Source organism: Sebastes umbrosus, chromosome 3 (genome assembly GCF_015220745.1).
Source record: "Sebastes umbrosus isolate fSebUmb1 chromosome 3, fSebUmb1.pri, whole genome shotgun sequence".
Lineage (NCBI taxonomy): Eukaryota > Metazoa > Chordata > Actinopteri > Perciformes > Sebastidae > Sebastes > Sebastes umbrosus.
In genome coordinates, this window is record NC_051271.1 from 40181699 (window position 1) to 40200321 (window position 18623).

Genomic DNA, 18623 nt, shown 5'->3' on the forward strand with positions numbered 1-18623 from the left:
AAAATGTGGCTCGGTCTTTAGGTGAACGCCGCAGCGTTGGGTACCTCCTGGAGCAACGTGAGTCGCAGTGGAAAGGGCTGAGATTCAGGTGAGCGTGCCTACATCTCCTGTGAGAATAGTGGGCGTTTCACCGGAAAGACCCCACATTTCCTGTTAGCCTCATCCAATGGGGGTCCTTGTTTGGGTTCAAAATGAAATTTCACATGTAGATGCGACATTTTAAAAACTGGGCCGTTAGGTCTCCTGCTGTGATCAGGTCTCTGGTTTCCCATGTAGGCCAAGGCTCTTTGTCTCGTGAGGTCCCTACAGTACGTACAGGAAATCCCAGGTAGAACACATCACAGGACCCATCAGCCTTGTCGCTACACTCAGGTTGGCCTTGGACACACACTCCAGAGCAAAACCTGTAACAGGAAAAAATAAATAAACATAAAGCTTTGGAAGAGCTGTAGAACAAAGATGGACACTACTGAGCAGCCAGTCAGCATCAACAGATTCAGAACGCTTACAACACTGTTAGAATGAGAGGGGTGTTGTGTGTCTCATCTTCCAGCCTCACTGACCTCATGTTCTGGTGTCGTCTCTCACAGACTCCAGCACTTCATCAACAGATTAAGAGGATGACCCAGCACCTTACTGTCTGCTGGCCAGCCCACACCCGTCCTCACTTCAGCTGAATTAAGCAGAGCAAAGCAAAATCAGTCACAAAGACATATGACATAAATACCATAAATAAACAGTCATTTACCTCCAGCTGACATCAGGACTGATGTCTCATGTGGCATGTGACAGGAGATCGCACCGGGAGTCAATGCGGCATCTAATGGGGCCTTCATATGGGGTCGTGTTTACCGTGTTTACGAGATGAGAGGTCGTGTACACGATATGTGTGACGTTCAAGTGGTTAAGTCGTGAAGAACACCGCTGCTAAGCAACGGCAATATTAACATTACTGTTTGTGTCTAGAAGCCACAGAGGCTAATGATTTAGCAAGTTAACAAGTGGGTAACATTATGCAGTAAATGCAAAGGCATAATGACAGAGGAGAAAGATGAGGCCATTTGGAATATCAACCTTTTCCTCAGACATATTATAGAATTACCAAGAAAAACAATATATGACTAAAATCAGAATATAAACTGGGAAAAAAAGTTCGGAAACATATTTTTGGTGGATTATTTCTCTGTTGTTACAATGCTAATGGTCATTGTATTTTACATGGTTGGAAAGCCTGTTTATTTACCTTCACAAGGATGTCCAACTTGTAAGGATCCTGCATTTGTGGGATGAGCAGCACAGCTGATTATGTGGGTAGCGCCCAAGAAAAATTTGCCAAAATGCTCTGCCAAATGTAAACAGTGTATTCTCATAATGCTACCAGGAAGCCTGCAATGACTGCCCTTCACCGTCAGGCCCGTTTGCGCTGGTGTCAACAACACAGACAATGGAACCTGAACATGTGGGGGAATGTCATGTTCAGTGATGAGTCCAGGTCCTGCCTGCGAAAGTTGGATGGCAGGGTCTAAGTATGGAGACGACGCGGAGAACGCTATGCTGATTGTTGCACCGATGGAGTAACAGCTTTTGGTGGGGGCAGTGTCATGGTGTGGGGCGGCATCTCCCTCACTGGCAAAACAAGACTTGTCATCATTGAAGGCCATCTCAATGCAGTGAGATATCGGGATGAGATTCTGCAGCCAGTGGCGATCCCATATCTCCACAATCTGCGACCTAACTTCATCCTCCAAGAAACAACGCTCACCCCCACAGAGCCAGGGTTATCACAGACTACCTCCACAATGTGGGAGTAGAGAGAATGTTTATTAAAGGCAAGCTAGAGAGGTGCAGAAATATAAAGTAACAAACCAGCTATGGTATGCTGATGCAGTTAAAAAAGTGAGGGAAAATAAACTAGCCAGAGCCAGTGTTACAACACACGTGAACAATAGTGCAAGAGAGTCTGAGAGTAGATGTTATGAGTAGTTCCCAAAAACGTGGACTCAAATGCAGCACACAAAACGAGAGTTTTAAAGGTAGAACAAAAAGAATATTTATTCCAAAAAGGTTCCAAATTAATCCAATGAGCAGAGTGCAGGAGTGAGCAGGCAGGTGGGGAGCAGCCACAGCTGGCAGGTGACAGACCTGAGCACAGAGCAAGAAAAACACGAGTTAAGTCCAAACAATTCCAACAAGAGAGCAACATCAAAAACAAGAGCAAAAATACTCGGGAGCCTGATTAAGTTCAATACCACTGAGGGCGACGGAACGATCTGGCGACGAGTAGCAGGAAAACCGGGGTATATATACTGCAGGTGATGATGATTGGTGGCAGCTGCTCCAGCCGAGCCCGCCCAGAGGAGGAGGAGGAGGAGGAAGGCCACACCTCCCGACACACTGACAAACTAGACAAACCAGGGGAAAACACACAAGAGACAAAAGGACAGGGAAACATAGGAAACAAAAGGAACTCCTAGACTAACAGTAGTGAACATGACAGTAGATGAGTATTACAGGTTCCGGCTCCCACAAGTCAGAGCCAAACAGAAGCAAATCAATATATATATAAGGAGATTAGTGAGGATACACTGATTGTGGATAAAATCAACTTTATTGCTTTCATCTGTAAGACTGTGAATTTGGCAATACAACAACAGGAAAAAGTGATAGAATCAAGACAACTGTAGAGGCAGCTATAGAGATGTTGGGGATTAAAGAAGTTACGGCTGAACTGATTCATGAAATGTTGAATCCTTCTAATGTTGATGGACTGTCTCAAGGTGATTAGCTTCCTCATGGTATTTCATATCCTTCAATAGAATGCCAGAAGTTTAATTGCTAATGGACAAGAGCTCAAGAAGGTTGTAGCTGATCTAGAAGTTATACCTGATGTTATTTGTATACAAGAAACCTGGTTAAGACCACACTTGGACTTTATCATGCAGGTTACAGCTCTGTTAGATGTGACAGAACTGGAAAACAAGGTGGAGGACATTCATTAAGGATACATTTGCATATAAAAGAGTAAATGTCCCAATTGAGTATGAATGTATAATGATAAAAATATGTAGTCCCAGAGGAGATATCAAATTAGCCAATTTTTACAATCCTCGCAAGAAGTTGTCAATGCAAATATTCCATGAGCTCTCAGAAAGTGTTGATAGAAGGGAAATATGGTGTGGAGACTTTAATGCTCACAATACTCTATGGGGCGTGATCATACAGACGCAAAGGGAGAAGTATTTGAAGAACTAATCGAGGAGAGATCACTTGCTTGTCTTAATGATGGAAGAGGTACCAGGGTGGATGATACAAGAAATTCAGTTTCATGTTTAGATCTTACTCTGGTCTCTGGAAATTTGAGTAATTTATGTGAATGGAAGGTCAAGAATGATACTAACATAGGGAGCGATCACTTTCCGATATTATGCTCTAAGAATTTTGATGTGTGTACAGGAAGGTTATGCATTAGAAAGATGGTGTTTTCATAAAGCTGAAAAATTTAGAGAATGTTGTATTGAGTCTGCTAGAAGAATATGGATGGAGGGTGATGTAGAAAGCTGTGCAGTAGCAGTGACGTCCATGATTAGTAGTGCTGCATCAACATGTATTCCTAAGAGCACAGTGAATGGGGGAAAAAAATGGTTCCATGGTGGAACGATTAATGTGAAAATGCTATAAAAGAAAGAAATCATGCATTCAGAATTTTAAGAAATCATTTGAGTCAAGATAATGTGATGAATTATCAAAGGAAGAGAGCTATGGCACGGAAAATAATGAAGTCATCTAAGAAGAATGCATGGAGGCAATTCTGCTTCTCTATCGGCAGAGAAATAAAATTGGGTGACAGTTGGTCAGATTAAAAAGATGAGTGGGAAAAGAAAATCTGTTAAGATCTCAGCGCTGATAGATGGAGAATTTGTGGCAATTACAAATAAAGGGAAAGCTGACCTACTGGGTAGGAAGTTTGCAAGTGTTCAGAGTGGAAGTCACTTAGATGAAATACATAAACAACGTAAAAAATGACATTTTAATAGCAAATACTGACGGACAGTAATGGATCGTCACTTGACATGGACTTTACATTACATGAGTTGGAAATGGCTTTAGAAGGGATGTGGATATACGGCTCCAGGACAAGATCGACTATGCTATGCTATGTTTAGACAATTACCAGATGAAGCCTTGAAAATTATATTTAACCTGTACAATAAGATATGGAGAAAATGTATAATGCCTAGACCTTGGAAAAATGCTCTGGTGCTACCGTTTGGTAAGCCTGGTAAAGACCCAGCTAATGCAGGAAACTACAGGCCTATGGAGTTAACATAGTACTTGTTCCAATGGATGGAAAAGATGATTGTTCGTAGATTATCATACTTAGAACAAAGAGGATTGCTAAGCACATGTCAAAGTGGATTTCGTAAAGGAAGATCTACGGTAGATGCTCTGGTGAAAGTTGAAAGTTAGTAATGAGGCAGAAAAAGACGTTAGTATGAAAGAGATCATGGCTATTGTGTATTTTGATATTGAGAAAGCTTCTGACTCAATGTGGAGAGAAGGACTACTGATTAAAATGCATAAAATGGGTATTGGTGGAAGGTTGTACAACTGGGTTTTAGACTTCCTGTCTAGTCGGGTATTCCGTGTCAAAGTTGGAGATGCTGCTTCAGATGATTTTGATATTGTAAATGGTATTCCTCAAGGCAGTGCTATTAGCCCTATTCTGTTTAACATTATGATAAATGATATTTTTATGAATGTTGGTAGAGATATTGGGTCAGCGCTTTATGCAAATGACGGGGCGATATGGAAAAGAGGGATAAACATTAGACATGTGACTAATAGCATTCAGAGTGCTATAGTTAAGGTTGAAAGATGGTCATATGATTTGGGGTTTAAGATGTCAGTTGCAGAGTCATGCTACATGTTGTTTACCAGGAAGAGAAGGCTAGATAATGTACAGCTGAAACTGTATGGTCAAAGTATGGACAGGGTAACAGAGTTTAAATATTTAGGATTATGGTTTGATGAGTAATGTATATGGAGGAATCATGTTTCACAGGTTGAAACTAAATGTAAAAAGTACTGAATGTCATGAGATCAGTGTCTGGTTATGAATGGGGAGCAGATAAACAATCACTACTGGATATTTACAGGTATTGTATTGATTATGGGTGTATGGTTTATGGAGCAGCAGCCAAAAGTGTTTTGGAAAAACTCGACAAAATTCAGTTCAGAGCTTTAAGACTCGGTATTGGTGCAGTTAAAACAACTCCTACTAATGCACTACTGGTGGAAGCTGATGAATTGCCATTATATTTAAGGCGTTCAAGTTGTCACTGGCATATTGGGTTAAGTTAAAGGGATCTGGAGAGGAGAAACCTACAACAAAGGTGCTGTGTGATTGATGGGAATACTCACAACAACAAAAAGGTAAAGGATTTGGTTGGAATATTAATACAATAGCAGAAGAATATGGTTTAAATAGGTTAGATTATGGGCCAAATACTGTGTGGGGTAGTGTTCCTCCATGGATATTTCCTGTGCCAAATGTGGACTTGCAACTTGTAGAGCAGAAGAGAGAATGGAGTAAAAGGAATGTGGATAATATTGGATATTTGGTTCAAGACTATGTGAAGAGGAATTATTGTAATTATATGACAATATTTACTGATGGATCTAAAGATCCAGGGAGTGGACATGTAGGAACAGGAGTATACATACCTGATTTGATGTACAGTAGTTATATGCAAAAGAATTAATGATAGATTATCTGTATTTACAGCAGAAATAGTTGCTATAATTTTAGGATTGCAATGGATAGAAGAGGTAAGGCCTGAGAGAGTTGTCATTTGTTCAGACTCTCCTGCAGCTCTTAATAGTGTGAGCTCAAAAGAAACAAGAAGAGATGATTTATTGATGGAAATATTTATGATTATGCTAAGAATACAAAGAGTTGGAATTAATGTACATTTTTGTTGGGTTCCTGCTCATGCTGGTGTGGAAGGTAATGAGAGGGTAGACAAGACTGCAAAGAGAGCATTGAAATTAAATGATGATGAAATAATGAAAGTTTCTTTTCGAAAAGGTGAGGCCAAATCATTAATAAGAAAGGCAGTGAGGGTGGTGTGGCAGAAGAAGTGGGACACAGATACTAAAGGGAGACACTATTACAGTATACAGAAATCACTTAAGGTGAAGGATTTCAAAGGGAAGTGCAGAAGAGAGGAAGTGCTTTTTTCAAGATTAAGATTGGGACACAGGCTACTGGACTAAAATCAGCTCTTTATCTAATGGCAAAGTGTGTATCAGATAATGTGATGTTTGTAATGTTCCTGAAAATGTTGAGCATGTTATTATGAGGTACCGTAAATATAATTCAGAGAGGAACATCTTGCGTGATAAGATATATGAGCTAGAGCGGGGATGGAACTTGGAAGGGATTTTAGGGATGCGTGAGATAATGAGGGAATGTTGCAAGGCTCTCTTTATTTTTCATAAAAATACAGGATTCGATCGTAAGATATAGTTGTTGTTGTTGTTTTTATTATTATTATTATTGTTATTTTGAGTCTTGCCTTAAACATCATGTAACCTGAAGTATCTAAAGCCCTGATATTACACACTACAGTAGGAACAGTAGGTGGCGGTATGCACATATACTCGTTGGTTTGCGATCCGCCATTAATCAGAGAAGAAGAAGAAGAACCGAGAGAAGAAGAAGAAGAAGAAGTAGTATGTTTGTGATCGGAGCCTGTGACCAGAGGGGTAGACGGTGCTTTAGCTAAGTCTTCCTTCACTTGCTCAACACTTAAACCCGTCGAGTTTCCACTACAGCTGTAATAGCTCCTGATCCTGCGAGGGGAGTTGAACGGTATTAACAGAAGGACGGAGCCGCCGGAGAGCCACCGAGCCACCGCCTGTAGGGACCATGTCCAGCCGCCTGGCCTTCCAGACCCAGATGGCCTCCATCATGGAGGTCCTTGCTAACGCAGCAGTGGCGGAGATCTGTAAGCTGGTGGACGACGACTATGCGGTGGTGAGTTTACAGATGTCTCAGTGCCAGAGAGAGAACAAAGCCCTGAAGAGGAAGCTGCATCTGCTGGAGCTGAAGATGGCCCGAGGCAACGCCGAGAGGAGGCTGCGGGAGAGCGCCATGAACAGCAGCCGAGCGAGGGGGCAGATCCACGGGAGCGACAGGCTGCGGGAGTCCTCGCCTTCCACCGGTAAGACGACCACAATACTAATGCATCACTGCATCATCAAACCCACTCTTTAACACTGAATGTATTGTCTGTTTCCGGCCTGTTAGGGTCTAAAGGTTGATTCTGCCAGGATGAACACACACATCCTGCTAACTGCAGAGGCAACACACTGATCACCTTTTAGTACCAACATGTATTTAGGTGCAAGACGCGTTAAACCAGCTGTTATAGTTTAATCAAAGTCACTGTAGGCTCCGTCACAATGAACTGACTCCGGCTGTGATCTCCAGTACCCTGACTACCATACTACCATACTATTTAGTATGCTCCATTACATAGGCTAGCATGGCAAATGCAGTATGCCAAAAATACCAGGATGGCCTTCTAGATCCATTCGCATTTTGCGGTTTATAAGCCCGGTTAGGAAGGATCCTGACGGAGTGAGATGACCCTCTCAGTACCTCAGTAGCAGCCATGATAAGAGCTGTTAGAATCCTCTAAATGCTGAGGAAAGGAGCTTCAATGCTTCCTTTACACTGGAGCATCCTTTACCAAAGGAAAGGAGAGAATAACATCCCACAATTCCTTGCGGCCGCAGCATTTGAAGAGACGCACCATTCTGCCGTTCATAATAACAAACGATATGCTGATCTTGCATATTATTTTCATACACTCATATACTTATTGGGATTCATGTTTAATAAAGGTGGACATTGACAACCATTTCGTTTCACTTTATTTTTAATTAATTATTTATTTTGAACATGTAACAAATACCTCAGTAAAACACAAAACAAGAATAACTAATAAAATTAACAGTAAACAATCTGGATTAACTAATAATAATTCATAATAATTCATTAACTAATAATCAACATAAATAAATATTACATGTCCAAAGAGAAGTTGGAAGAAGTATATGGTCCTACACCTTCTCCATAACTCCAACAATTAACTCAATATCTATCATATATTGCTTTGTTCATTGGTAATGAAGTGATATTTATCACCGGTTGTCCTCGTTAGGTCAGATGATCTTTATTATCTGTTGATAGAGTGTTCCAGCAGCAGGAGGATCTGTGGTATCTCTCTTTCACACACAGCGGATGAAGCAGTCTGTCACTGAAAGACCTATTTAACAACACACGGGGAGAGCAGCGCCTTTTGTAGTCCACCTTCAGAACATTGTAGTTTCACCACGGCAGACTGACGTCACTAACATCTGCCGCCGTCGCATCATAATGACGGAGTCTAGTTAAAGAGCAGTTGGATTCTCTGAACAACGCGGTTGTCTTTTCCTAAGTCCTTCTGAATTCTCCTTCTCATCTTTCCTTGACCTCATGACGTTTTCCATCGAGGTCAAGGAAAAGTGGTTAGGAGAAGTGGTTAGGACGTTAGGACGTAATCTTTTGACTTCTCGAAAGCAACCAAGCTTTTCTGGCTTTTCTGACCCACAATCCTCTGTGCAGCTGTCCAGCGGATATATGAGCAAGAGGGTCAAAGTTGAAGGAGCAATGTTATGAAGAAGTAGTATGTCCCAGTTGTATGCATACTGCATGCAACAGTAGGTAGGCTACTTTAGGCTGCAGTCTGTATGAAAAGTAAAAAGAAGAAGTATGCGATTTGGAATGTATCCTGGGTCTTTCAGCTGGTTCAGGAAGATGACATGAGAGGAGGCAGCAGTCAGTAGCTTTAGCTTCTGGTTAACAGACATCAGAGGCTGTGTCATAAGTATATTCCCATATACTGATATATTCCTATCTGTACTATTCAGCTAACTGACCTCTCACTTCAGATTTGACCAAACTGTGGCTTGTAAACACCTCACTGGACACTGCCAGGTTAAGAAATAGTTTCAGTGCATATTTTAATAAATGTATGATAATAACTCTCTGATGCTACATTAAGGCTACAGAATTGACATTGGAGTTTTATTTGATTCAATACTTGGAGCCGATGTAGTACCTTTAGTGCTCCACCCTAGTGACTGCACACACTCCAATGATTCACTACATTAGGATCAACAATGGCATTTGTCAAGAATATTTTCATAATGCATAACATGCTACCCCCAGTCCATCTTTTAAGACATTTGTCATCATATAAAGGCCATACAAATTCAAAATGACATTAGAAAATCAAAAACAAATGTTGTTGGCTCACAACATGTATGCAGAGCTCCAGACTAGGGATGTGCATTCTAAGCAAAAACATTATTCAAAAATCACTGTGAATTAATCGATTACCTTTTGAAAATCACCGCTTTTTTCTGATTAGATTCAGGTGGTCAAGTGTCAAGGTCACTGACCTCACAAAACACGTTTTTTGCCCCTTAGCAGAGAAACACCCCCAAAACATAATGTTTCCACCTCCATGCTTGACGGTGGGGATGGTGTTCTTGGGGTTATAGTCGGCATTTCTCTTCCTCCAAACACGGCGAGTCGAGTTGATGCCAAAGAGCTCGATTTTGGTATCATCTGACCATATCACCTTCTCCCAAGCCTTCTCTGAATCATTCAGGTGTTCATTGGCAAACAGACGGGCCTGTACATGTGCCTTCTTGAGCAGGGGGACCTTGCGGGCGCTGCAGGATTTTAATCCATTACGGCGTAGTGTGTTACCAATGGTTTTCTTGGTGATTGTGGTCCCAGCTGTCTTGAGATCATTAAGAAGTTCCTCCCGTGTAGTTCTGGGCTGATCCCTCACCTTTCTCATGATCATTGATACCCCACGAGACGAGATCTTGCATGGAGCCCCAGACCGAGGGCGATTGATGGTCATTTTGTGTTTCTTCCATTTCCGAATAATGGCACCAACAGTTGTCTCCTTCTCACCAAGCTGCTTGCCGATGGTCTTGTAGCCCATTCCAGTCTTGTGCAGGTCTACAATCTTGTCCCTGATGTCCTTAGAGAGCTCTTTGGTCTTGCCCATGGTGGAGAGGTTGGAATCTGACAGGTGTCTTTTATACAGGTAATGAGTTGAGACAGGTGTCTTTTATACAGGTCACGAGTTGAGACAGGTGTCTTTTATACAGGTAATGAGTTGAGACAGGTGTCTTTTATACAGGTAATGAGTTGAGACAGGTGTCTTTTATACAGGTAATGAGTTGAGACAGGTGTATTTTATACAGGTCACGAGTTGAGACAGGTGTCTTTTATACAGGTAATGAGTTGAGACAGGTGTCTTTTATACAGGTAATGAGTTGAGACAGGTGTCTTTTTATACAGGTAATGAGTTGAGACAGGTGTATTTTATACAGGTCACGAGTTGAGACAGGTGTATTTTATACAGGTAATGAGTTGAGACAGGTGTCTTTTATACAGGTAATGAGTTGAGACAGGTGTATTTTATACAGGTCACGAGTTGAGACAGGTGTCTTTTATACAGGTAATGAGTTGAGACAGGTGTCTTTTATACAGGTAATGAGTTGAGACAGGTGTATTTTATACAGGTAATGAGTTGAGACAGGTGTATTTTATACAGGTCACGAGTTGAGACAGGTGTATTTTATACAGGTCACGAGTTGAGACAGGTGTATTTTATACAGGTAATGAGTTGAGACAGGTGTATTTTATACAGGTCACGAGTTGAGACAGGTGTATTTTATACAGGTAATGAGTTGAGACAGGTGTATTTTATACAGGTCACGAGTTGAGACAGGTGTCTTTTATACAGGTAATGAGTTGAGACAGGTGTATTTTATACAGGTAATGAGTTGAGACAGGTGTATTTTATACAGGTCACGAGTTGAGACAAGTGTCTTTTATACAGGTCACGAGTTGAGACAGGTGTCTTTTATACAGGTAATGAGTTGAGACAGGTGTCTTTTATACAGGTCACGAGTTGAGACAGGTATATTTTATACAGGTCACGAGTTGAGACAGGTGTATTTTATACAGGTAATGAGTTGAGACAGGTGTATTTTATACAGGTAATGAGTTGAGACAGGTGTATTTTATACAGGTCACGAGTTGAGACAGGTGTCTTTTATACAGGTAATGAGTTGAGACAGGTGTCTTTTACACAGGTCACGAGTTGAGATTCAGAGTATTTTCTTAAAGTGAGAGGACTAATCTAACCGGTCTGTGGGGGCCAGAATTCTTGCTGGTTGCTAGGGGATCAAATATTTATTTCCCACAATCAATCAAATGCAAATCAATTTATAACTTTTATATGATGTGATTTTCTGGATTTTTTTTTTTATATTCTGTCTCTCACTGTTAAAATAAACCTACCATTAAAATTATAGAGCGTTCTTTTCTTTGTCAGTGGGCAAACTTACAAAATCGGCAAGGGATCAAATACTTATTTCCTCCACTGTAAATTATATTTATAATGAAATTAAATAGACATTAAAAGGCAAACTCTATGTAGAAAGAAAGGGCTGACAGCAGCAGCAGAAACGCAGCAGACACGCAGCTGAAATGCAGCTGGTGTGAACGCCGGCACGTGTATCACACAGCAACCACGCGCTCCTGACGTTCCCAGTGTGGATGAGGCTTATGGCATATGCACACTTACTTTTCATGATTTTATTTCAGCTTTTAATACTCTCTAGCCTTATTTATTACTGGATAAACTGAAACAGATGAATGTAAATCCTTTTATTATCAAATGGTATTTTTCTTTTCTAACTGAGTCCAACATGTAAAGGTAAATAAAGCAATATCTGATCCTAAATCTATTAGCCCAGGTGCCCCCCAAGGGAATGTTATATAATATGATTTTATTGGGGACTAATACATTGTGACTTGATTATTTATTATCCAGTTTGATAACACCTGTTTTTTATTATTTGAAACTTAGCTAAAAGAACTACTGTCTCACAATCAACATGTGGATTTAAGCATGTATATGCATGAGTGTATGTACAGTCTGTTCTGTGTGTGTATGTGCATTGTGACTTTGGCAATTGTGTTGTGTGATGCAGCAGCTTGTAGCCCAAGTATATCTTACCTTACCTTACCTTATCTTATCAATTATAATAAATTATAATAGGTCTGCTGATTTGTCCCTCTCACTGCATGTATTAACAACTTCATTCTCTTATCATATTATGGAGAAGCCTAAATCGGTAGGGGACGGTAGGGACATGTCACTTCCAATATCTGCTGAATTGTCCCTAGCCATGATTTTGATCAAAAAAGCTGCTCTAATACAGACGTAAATTAGTGAGAGAATAAGATAAACCATAAAGGTGGAATTCTAGTTTTTCAGTTACGACAGACGGCAAATGTTTGAGTCTAGAAAAAATAATAATCTGAGTATTAGAGAATTAAGTTATAATATTACGAGACCAGCAGCTCTGTGTCTGTGTCTTTGCATCCCCCTCACTTATAGACACCTTTGCTCTGTTTGAGACTGTCTCCAGACTCCAGGATGCTTCCCACTGAAAACTGAGGAACATTGTTTGGACAATAAGACACACAGTTAGTTTCAGTTCTCCACCCCTGAAGAAGTGCAGCTGTCTCATCCAAAGACCAGAGTCCCAGATGGGGTTATGTGTTTGTCAGATGGTCGGAATAATATAATGCAGAGCAGACTATAGGGAAGGTGGATTTTTTTCTTTATTCTCGTAATATTACAACTTTTTCCTCAAAATATCACAACTTTATTCTCGACTTCTCAGAGAGCACAGATATGTGGGACATGTTTTGAATGTGCAGAAAGTTTTGAACATAAGCAGAAATCTTGCTGAAACATTTATGAGCTATTAAAGTTCTGTGGTATATAAATTAGTTTAAATGCCTTGATGTATCATTGAGGTGAATAGGTGCCACATGTAGGGCTGACCCAAATGTTTCGACCTTTACCATGGTAATTGACCTCCAAATTAGTATTCGAATGCTTCGTCCCAAAATAACCCATGAAATAAGGAGTAATCCCACAACATTATCCATTATTCATATTCAGCATTAATTGTTTTTCTCAGATGGATATCGATGTTAGTACAGTAGTGCGGCAGCGCCACTAAAACGGGGGAGATGAAGACAGACTGAGAGAAGAACTTGTCAGCCTGCTGCGCTGCGCCTTGCAGTGAAGCTTTGAATACCTTCGAACATTTCTCACCGAAGCTTCAAAGCCCAAAAAATGGTATTTGGGACAGCCCTAGCCACGTACACATTTAAAGAGGTCACTTCCCCAAATAAAAGACACAAAAGAGGAGGGAAGAGTAAATTATGCCTACATGGGTGTTGACTCATTAATTGATAAATGACTCAACATTAAAAGTACGTACATTTCCTCATTTGTACGTACATCAACATTTAGTGCGTATCCTACGCACTGTTTTATAAAACAGTGCTAAGGTAGAGCTGTGTGTCGTCGGCGTAGGAGTGGAAATTGAGACCATGGTGGCATATAGATGGTGAATAGGAGGGGTACAAGCACAGAACCTTGAGGCACGCCTTGGTTGACTGGGGCTGGGGAGGAACTGGAGTCACTGAAGGAGATGAACTGTTTTCTGTTGTAGTGTTATGTTTGAAACCAGGAGAGAGCTGTCCCGGTGAGTCCTAGGTGGTCCGATAGGCGGTTCAGGAGGATGGAGTGGCAGACTGGGTCAAAAGCTGCAGAGACGTCAAGGAGGATGAGGATGGAGATGTGGCCGGAATCAGCTGCGATGAGGAGGTCGTTGGTGATTTTGATCAGGGCAGTCTCAGTGCTGTGGTGAGGTCTGAATCCAGATTGTAGGGGTTCATAGAGCTCATGGTTGGACATATGCTGATGGAGTTGGGCGGCAACTGCTCTCTCCAGGATTTTACTGAGGAAAGGAAGGTTGGAAATCGTCCGGTTGCGGTTTAGGTCCTCCGGGTCCAAACCTGGCTTCTTTAAGGTGGGGGTGACGGAGACCGTTTTGAAGCTGGAGGGGACTGTGCCAGATTCCAAGGAGGAGTTGATGCTGTTAACCATGGTAGGGCACAGGGCAGCAGACATGCCTTAATCAGGGCTGAGAGCATGGGGTCCAGGGAGTAGGAGAAGGCCTTAGCCTTAGTTTAGCCACTTGAGGGGCATCCACAGGAACGAAGGAGGATAGACAGGGCTGAGGCAGGCGTGCGGTGGAGGGAGCAGTGACCTTTGGCGCAGGTGCATGTCGAGAGGTGGGGGGAGGCGCCAGAAGCTGCTGGTAGATGGAGTCAACTATGGCCTGGAAGAAATCCAGGAACTTGATGTAGCGGTCAGAGGCACCTGGGGGGTGGTGGGGGTCAATGGGGCAGAGCAGGTGGTTGATAGCATTCTGGGGTGGTTTTGCTGGTTACTGATGAGAGTGGAGTAGTATTGTGACTTGGTTTATGAGAGAGCTTCCTTGTAGGATCTGACGTGGTCTTTATAGGCCTCCAGGTGGACGGTGAGGCCACTGTAGAGCCTCTCAAGTCGACGACCGGAGGCCATCATGGAGCGGAGTTCAGAGGTGAACCAAGGAGCAGAATGTGTGAAGGAGGCAGTCAGGGTTTTGAGGTGGCAAGAGAGTCCAGGCTGAGGGAAAGAGCAGTGTTGTAGTGGGCTACCAGGCCATCAACCGTGGCCAGATGGGTACCTAACAAGTTTGATAGGGCTGGTGTGCTCACTGCCTTGATTTTCCTGAACGTGGGCAGAGGGACAGGAATAGTGAAAAGGACTGAATGATGGTCAGAGATGGCTAGGTCCAGGTAGGGCTGGGCGATATGGCCAAAATCTTCTATCACGATATAGGTCATTTCATATCTCGATATCAATATATATCACGGTATATGTTTTCTGGTAATTCTATATGAAATACCTACATGGTAAAGCCTATTTTTGTTTCCTCCTGTGTGAATTAAATATTTGACAAATGAAAAGTACGGAGTATTTTCTCATTTTATTAAGAACTCTGGTGCAAAATGAACATAACAGTTTCAAGTGAAATTAGAGAAAAAATGAATAAATATAGGCCTAGTCACAGACATTGTCCCATAATTTATAGATAGAAATCTTGGTCTGAATCAACTGCATGTAAGATGTACACCCATCAGCCATAACATTCAGACCACTGACAGGTGAGGTGAATAACATTGACTATCTGGTTACCATGGCACCTGGCAGTGGGGGGGGATATATTAGACAGCAAGGGAACATTTTGAACTTTGTGTTGGAAGTAGGGATGTTCATAATTAACCGTTTAACCGTTAACCAACATTAAGCATTTTAACCGATTAACGCTATCGGTTAGAACGGTTAACAGCCCACCTTAAGAGGCAGAGCCGGAGTTGCAGGATACAGGAAGTCAGGTCTGGTCTCTCCGGCTCTCTTGAGCGGAGCGGAGGAGTTGTAGTTTGATAGCATTTATTCACCGACAAATAAACTGTACACACACTGCTACACCTACGTTCACAGCTAGAACGCCACCAACAACCTCACACTCACCACCAACACACACACATGGATACTTGTTAAAGTTACGTTGCGCTGACAGACTGCATGTGTGGCGGCGGCGGCGGCGGCAAGCACGAAGCCTCCGGCAATGCTAGAGCTGCTAACGTAGCACAAGTACACACACTGTTTATCAGATAATCGCTTTTGTTAATCCGGGCAGACACACAGCTGACAACCTGCTAAACTAAACTAAATGTGTGGTGGAGACTTTTACTGGGAAAGTGGCTGCATGTCTGCGACACTACACGCAGCATCGAAGCTGCTAAGTTAACGCTTACGGACGATGAACTGGGGACTCAGTTGTCTGTTGTGCTCATACACTGCAGGTGGCGCGAGGCACAAATCTTGTTGGTTAACGGTTAATAATCGGTTAACGAGGGTCAGTTATCAGTTAAGAAAATTTTTCAAAATGAGCATCCCTAGTCGGAAGCAGAAAAAATGGGCCAGCGTAAGGATGTGAGCGACTTTGACGAGGGCCAAATAGTGCTGGCTAGACGACTGGGTCAGAGCATCTCCAGAACTGCAGCTCTTGTGGGATGTTCCCGGTCTGCAGTGGTCAGGACCTACCAAAAGTGGTCCAAGGAAGGAAAACCGGCGACAGGCTCAGACCCGAGGCTCATTGATGCATGTGGAGAGCGAAGGTTGGCCCGTGTTGTCTGATCCAATAGAAGAGCTACTGGAGCTCAAACTGCTGAACAAGTTAATGAAGGTTCTGATAGGAAGGTGTCAGAACACACAGTGAGGAGCAGTTTGTTGCATATGGGGCTGCGTAGCCGCAGACCGGTCAGGGTGCCCACGCTGTCCTAATGTTATGGCTGATCGGTGTATATAATCTATTAGGGATGCTAATTTTGAAAAATGTTCTTAACCGATACCCGACCTTCGTTAACCGATTATTAACCGCTAACCGACAAGATTTGTGCCTCGCATGCAGCGGTGTACCAGCTGCAGTGTATGAGCACAACAGACAGTCTCCAGTTCACCTGTACGGGAGCGTATGCTGCGTTCGCTGTCTCCAGTCTGGGAGCGTTAATTTAGCAGGCAGACACTTTCCGTAAAAGTCTCCACCGCACATTTAGTTCAGTTTAGCAGGTTGTCAGCTGTATGTCTGTCCGGCATAACGACACTCTGTCTGTCCGGATTAACGATAGCGATTGGCCTATAAAACAGTGTGTGTGTTTGTGCTCCGTTAGTAGCTGCTAGCGTTGCCAGTGGCTCCGTGCCTGCTGTAGCCACACACACATACGCTCTGTCAGCGGGGCGTAACTTCAGCGAGTTTCTGACAGACCAAGTGTGCGTGTGTGTGCGTGCGTGTGTGTGTGGAGGTGTTGAATGTGGGTTTTGTTGGGGGCGTTCTAGCAAGTTTCTGACCGACTGTGTTGTTGGTGGCGTTCTAGCTGTGATTGAGGTGTAGCAGACAGTGTGTGTACAGTTTATTTGTCGGTGAATAATGCTACGAGGCTACAACTCCTCTACTCAAGTGAGCTATAGACGGGAGCCAACTTCCTGTATCTGTAACGCCGGCTCCACCTCTTAAGGTGGACCAGCTTTTCTCCTCTAAGTGACGAGTTTTTCTCAGCTTTTTAATGAATTATTAGCATTTCTTTTAACCGATAGCGTTAATCGTTTAAATTGCTTAATGTCGGTTAACGGTTAATTATTAACATCCCTATAGCCTACATAACCTCAGTGATTCTTATATCATTGGTTAAAATAACAGAGGTTAGCTGTAGACAGTAACTCTTTGTACTAGTTTTGCACCTGCTTTGTTTACATTCGGTGTCATTGCAATGTATTAGTAGTAGTAGTAGTAGTAGTAGTAGTAGCAGTAATAATAATAGTAGTAGTAGTAGTAGCAGTAATAATAGTAGTAGTAGTAGTAGTAGTAGCAGTAATAATAATAGTAGTAGTAGTAGTAGTAGTAGCAGTAATAATAGTAGTAGTAGTAGTAGTAGTAGTAGTAGTAGTAGCAGTAATAATAATAGTAGTAGTAGCAGTAATAATAATAGTAGTAGTAGTAGTAGCAGTAATAATAGTAGTGTAGTAGTAGTAGTAGTAGCAGTAATAATAGTAGTAGTAGTAGTAGTAGTAGTAGCAGTAATAATAATAGTAGTAGTAGTAGCAGTAATAATAATAGTAGTAGTAGTAGTAGCAGTAATAATAGTAGTAGTAGTAGTAGTAGTAATAATGATGTAGTGTGACGCTGGGGCCACACAGCGCGCTTCAGGCTCGCCTGACGGCAGCGTCACGTCGTGGCCGCGTCATGCCCACCTAGGGTGTTCACACTAGACGCGAGTTACCCACGTCTCGGGAGCGTCTCGGAGCTACCTGTCAGCTGTGTTTTTGCTGTTGCTGACAGCCCTTTCTTTCTACATAGAGTTTGCCTTTTAATGGCCATTTAACTTCATAATAAATGTGATTTATATTTATTTAAGACAAAAAAGGGTAAGAACTGTGTGGTAATTTGTAAATATTATTAAAAACAAGCAAATAAATTCATACATAAATATTAATATATAGCCCATATAAATCCCTCTTTTCTGTCAGTGAAGAGGGATTTATATATATATATATAAATCCCTCTTCACTGACAGTGAGGAGGGATTTCTATGGGCTATATATATATATGTATATATATATATATATATAAATCCCTCTTCATTGACAGTGAAGAGGGATTTCTGTGGGCTATATATTAATACAAAAAATAAATAAATACATTAGTAGTAAGAGAGAGCCTACAGCAATCCCTCTTCACTTTGACTGGCACAGTTTTAAACAACATTTCCAGGGGGTTTCGGGTTCCTGTTCTACAGCATTCCAGGTTGCGGCTTTTATCGAAAACGACTTAATTTACATCTGGGGCGGGACAGCAATTTACATTATAAATGCTGTTGTTCTGACATCTCAGGCAACTTGGAGCTTTTCACCACCTTGTTGCTGAACTGCGCCTTGATGGAGAAAAACACCTGAAGTATTTCAGAATGATAAATATAAGTAAAGTGTTTTTTTTTTTTATTATTATAA

At 41.9% G+C, this 18623-nt stretch overlaps 1 protein-coding gene and 1 long non-coding RNA gene across 3 annotated transcripts in view; one reads left to right on the forward strand and one right to left on the reverse strand.

The window, feature by feature from the left end:
- Positions 1 to 2034: 2034 nt before the first annotated feature.
- Positions 2035 to 2494, reverse strand: LOC119483488. The gene is made up of 2 exons (XR_005205705.1): positions 2250 to 2494; positions 2035 to 2142 (listed from the first exon to the last, which is right to left on the reverse strand). It is a non-coding gene; the product is annotated as an uncharacterized LOC119483488 (long non-coding RNA).
- A 4090-nt stretch (positions 2495 to 6584) lies between these two features.
- si:ch211-89o9.6 (myoneurin) overlaps positions 6585 to 18623 on the forward strand; it is a 36995-nt gene continuing 24956 nt past the window's right edge. For both annotated transcript variants that reach the window (XM_037761469.1, XM_037761478.1), the window contains exon 1: positions 6585 to 7226. In XM_037761469.1, coding sequence (XP_037617397.1) covers positions 6932 to 7226 — 295 coding nt within the window. In that variant the 5' untranslated portion in view covers positions 6585 to 6931. The remainder of the gene's footprint in view (positions 7227 to 18623) is intronic.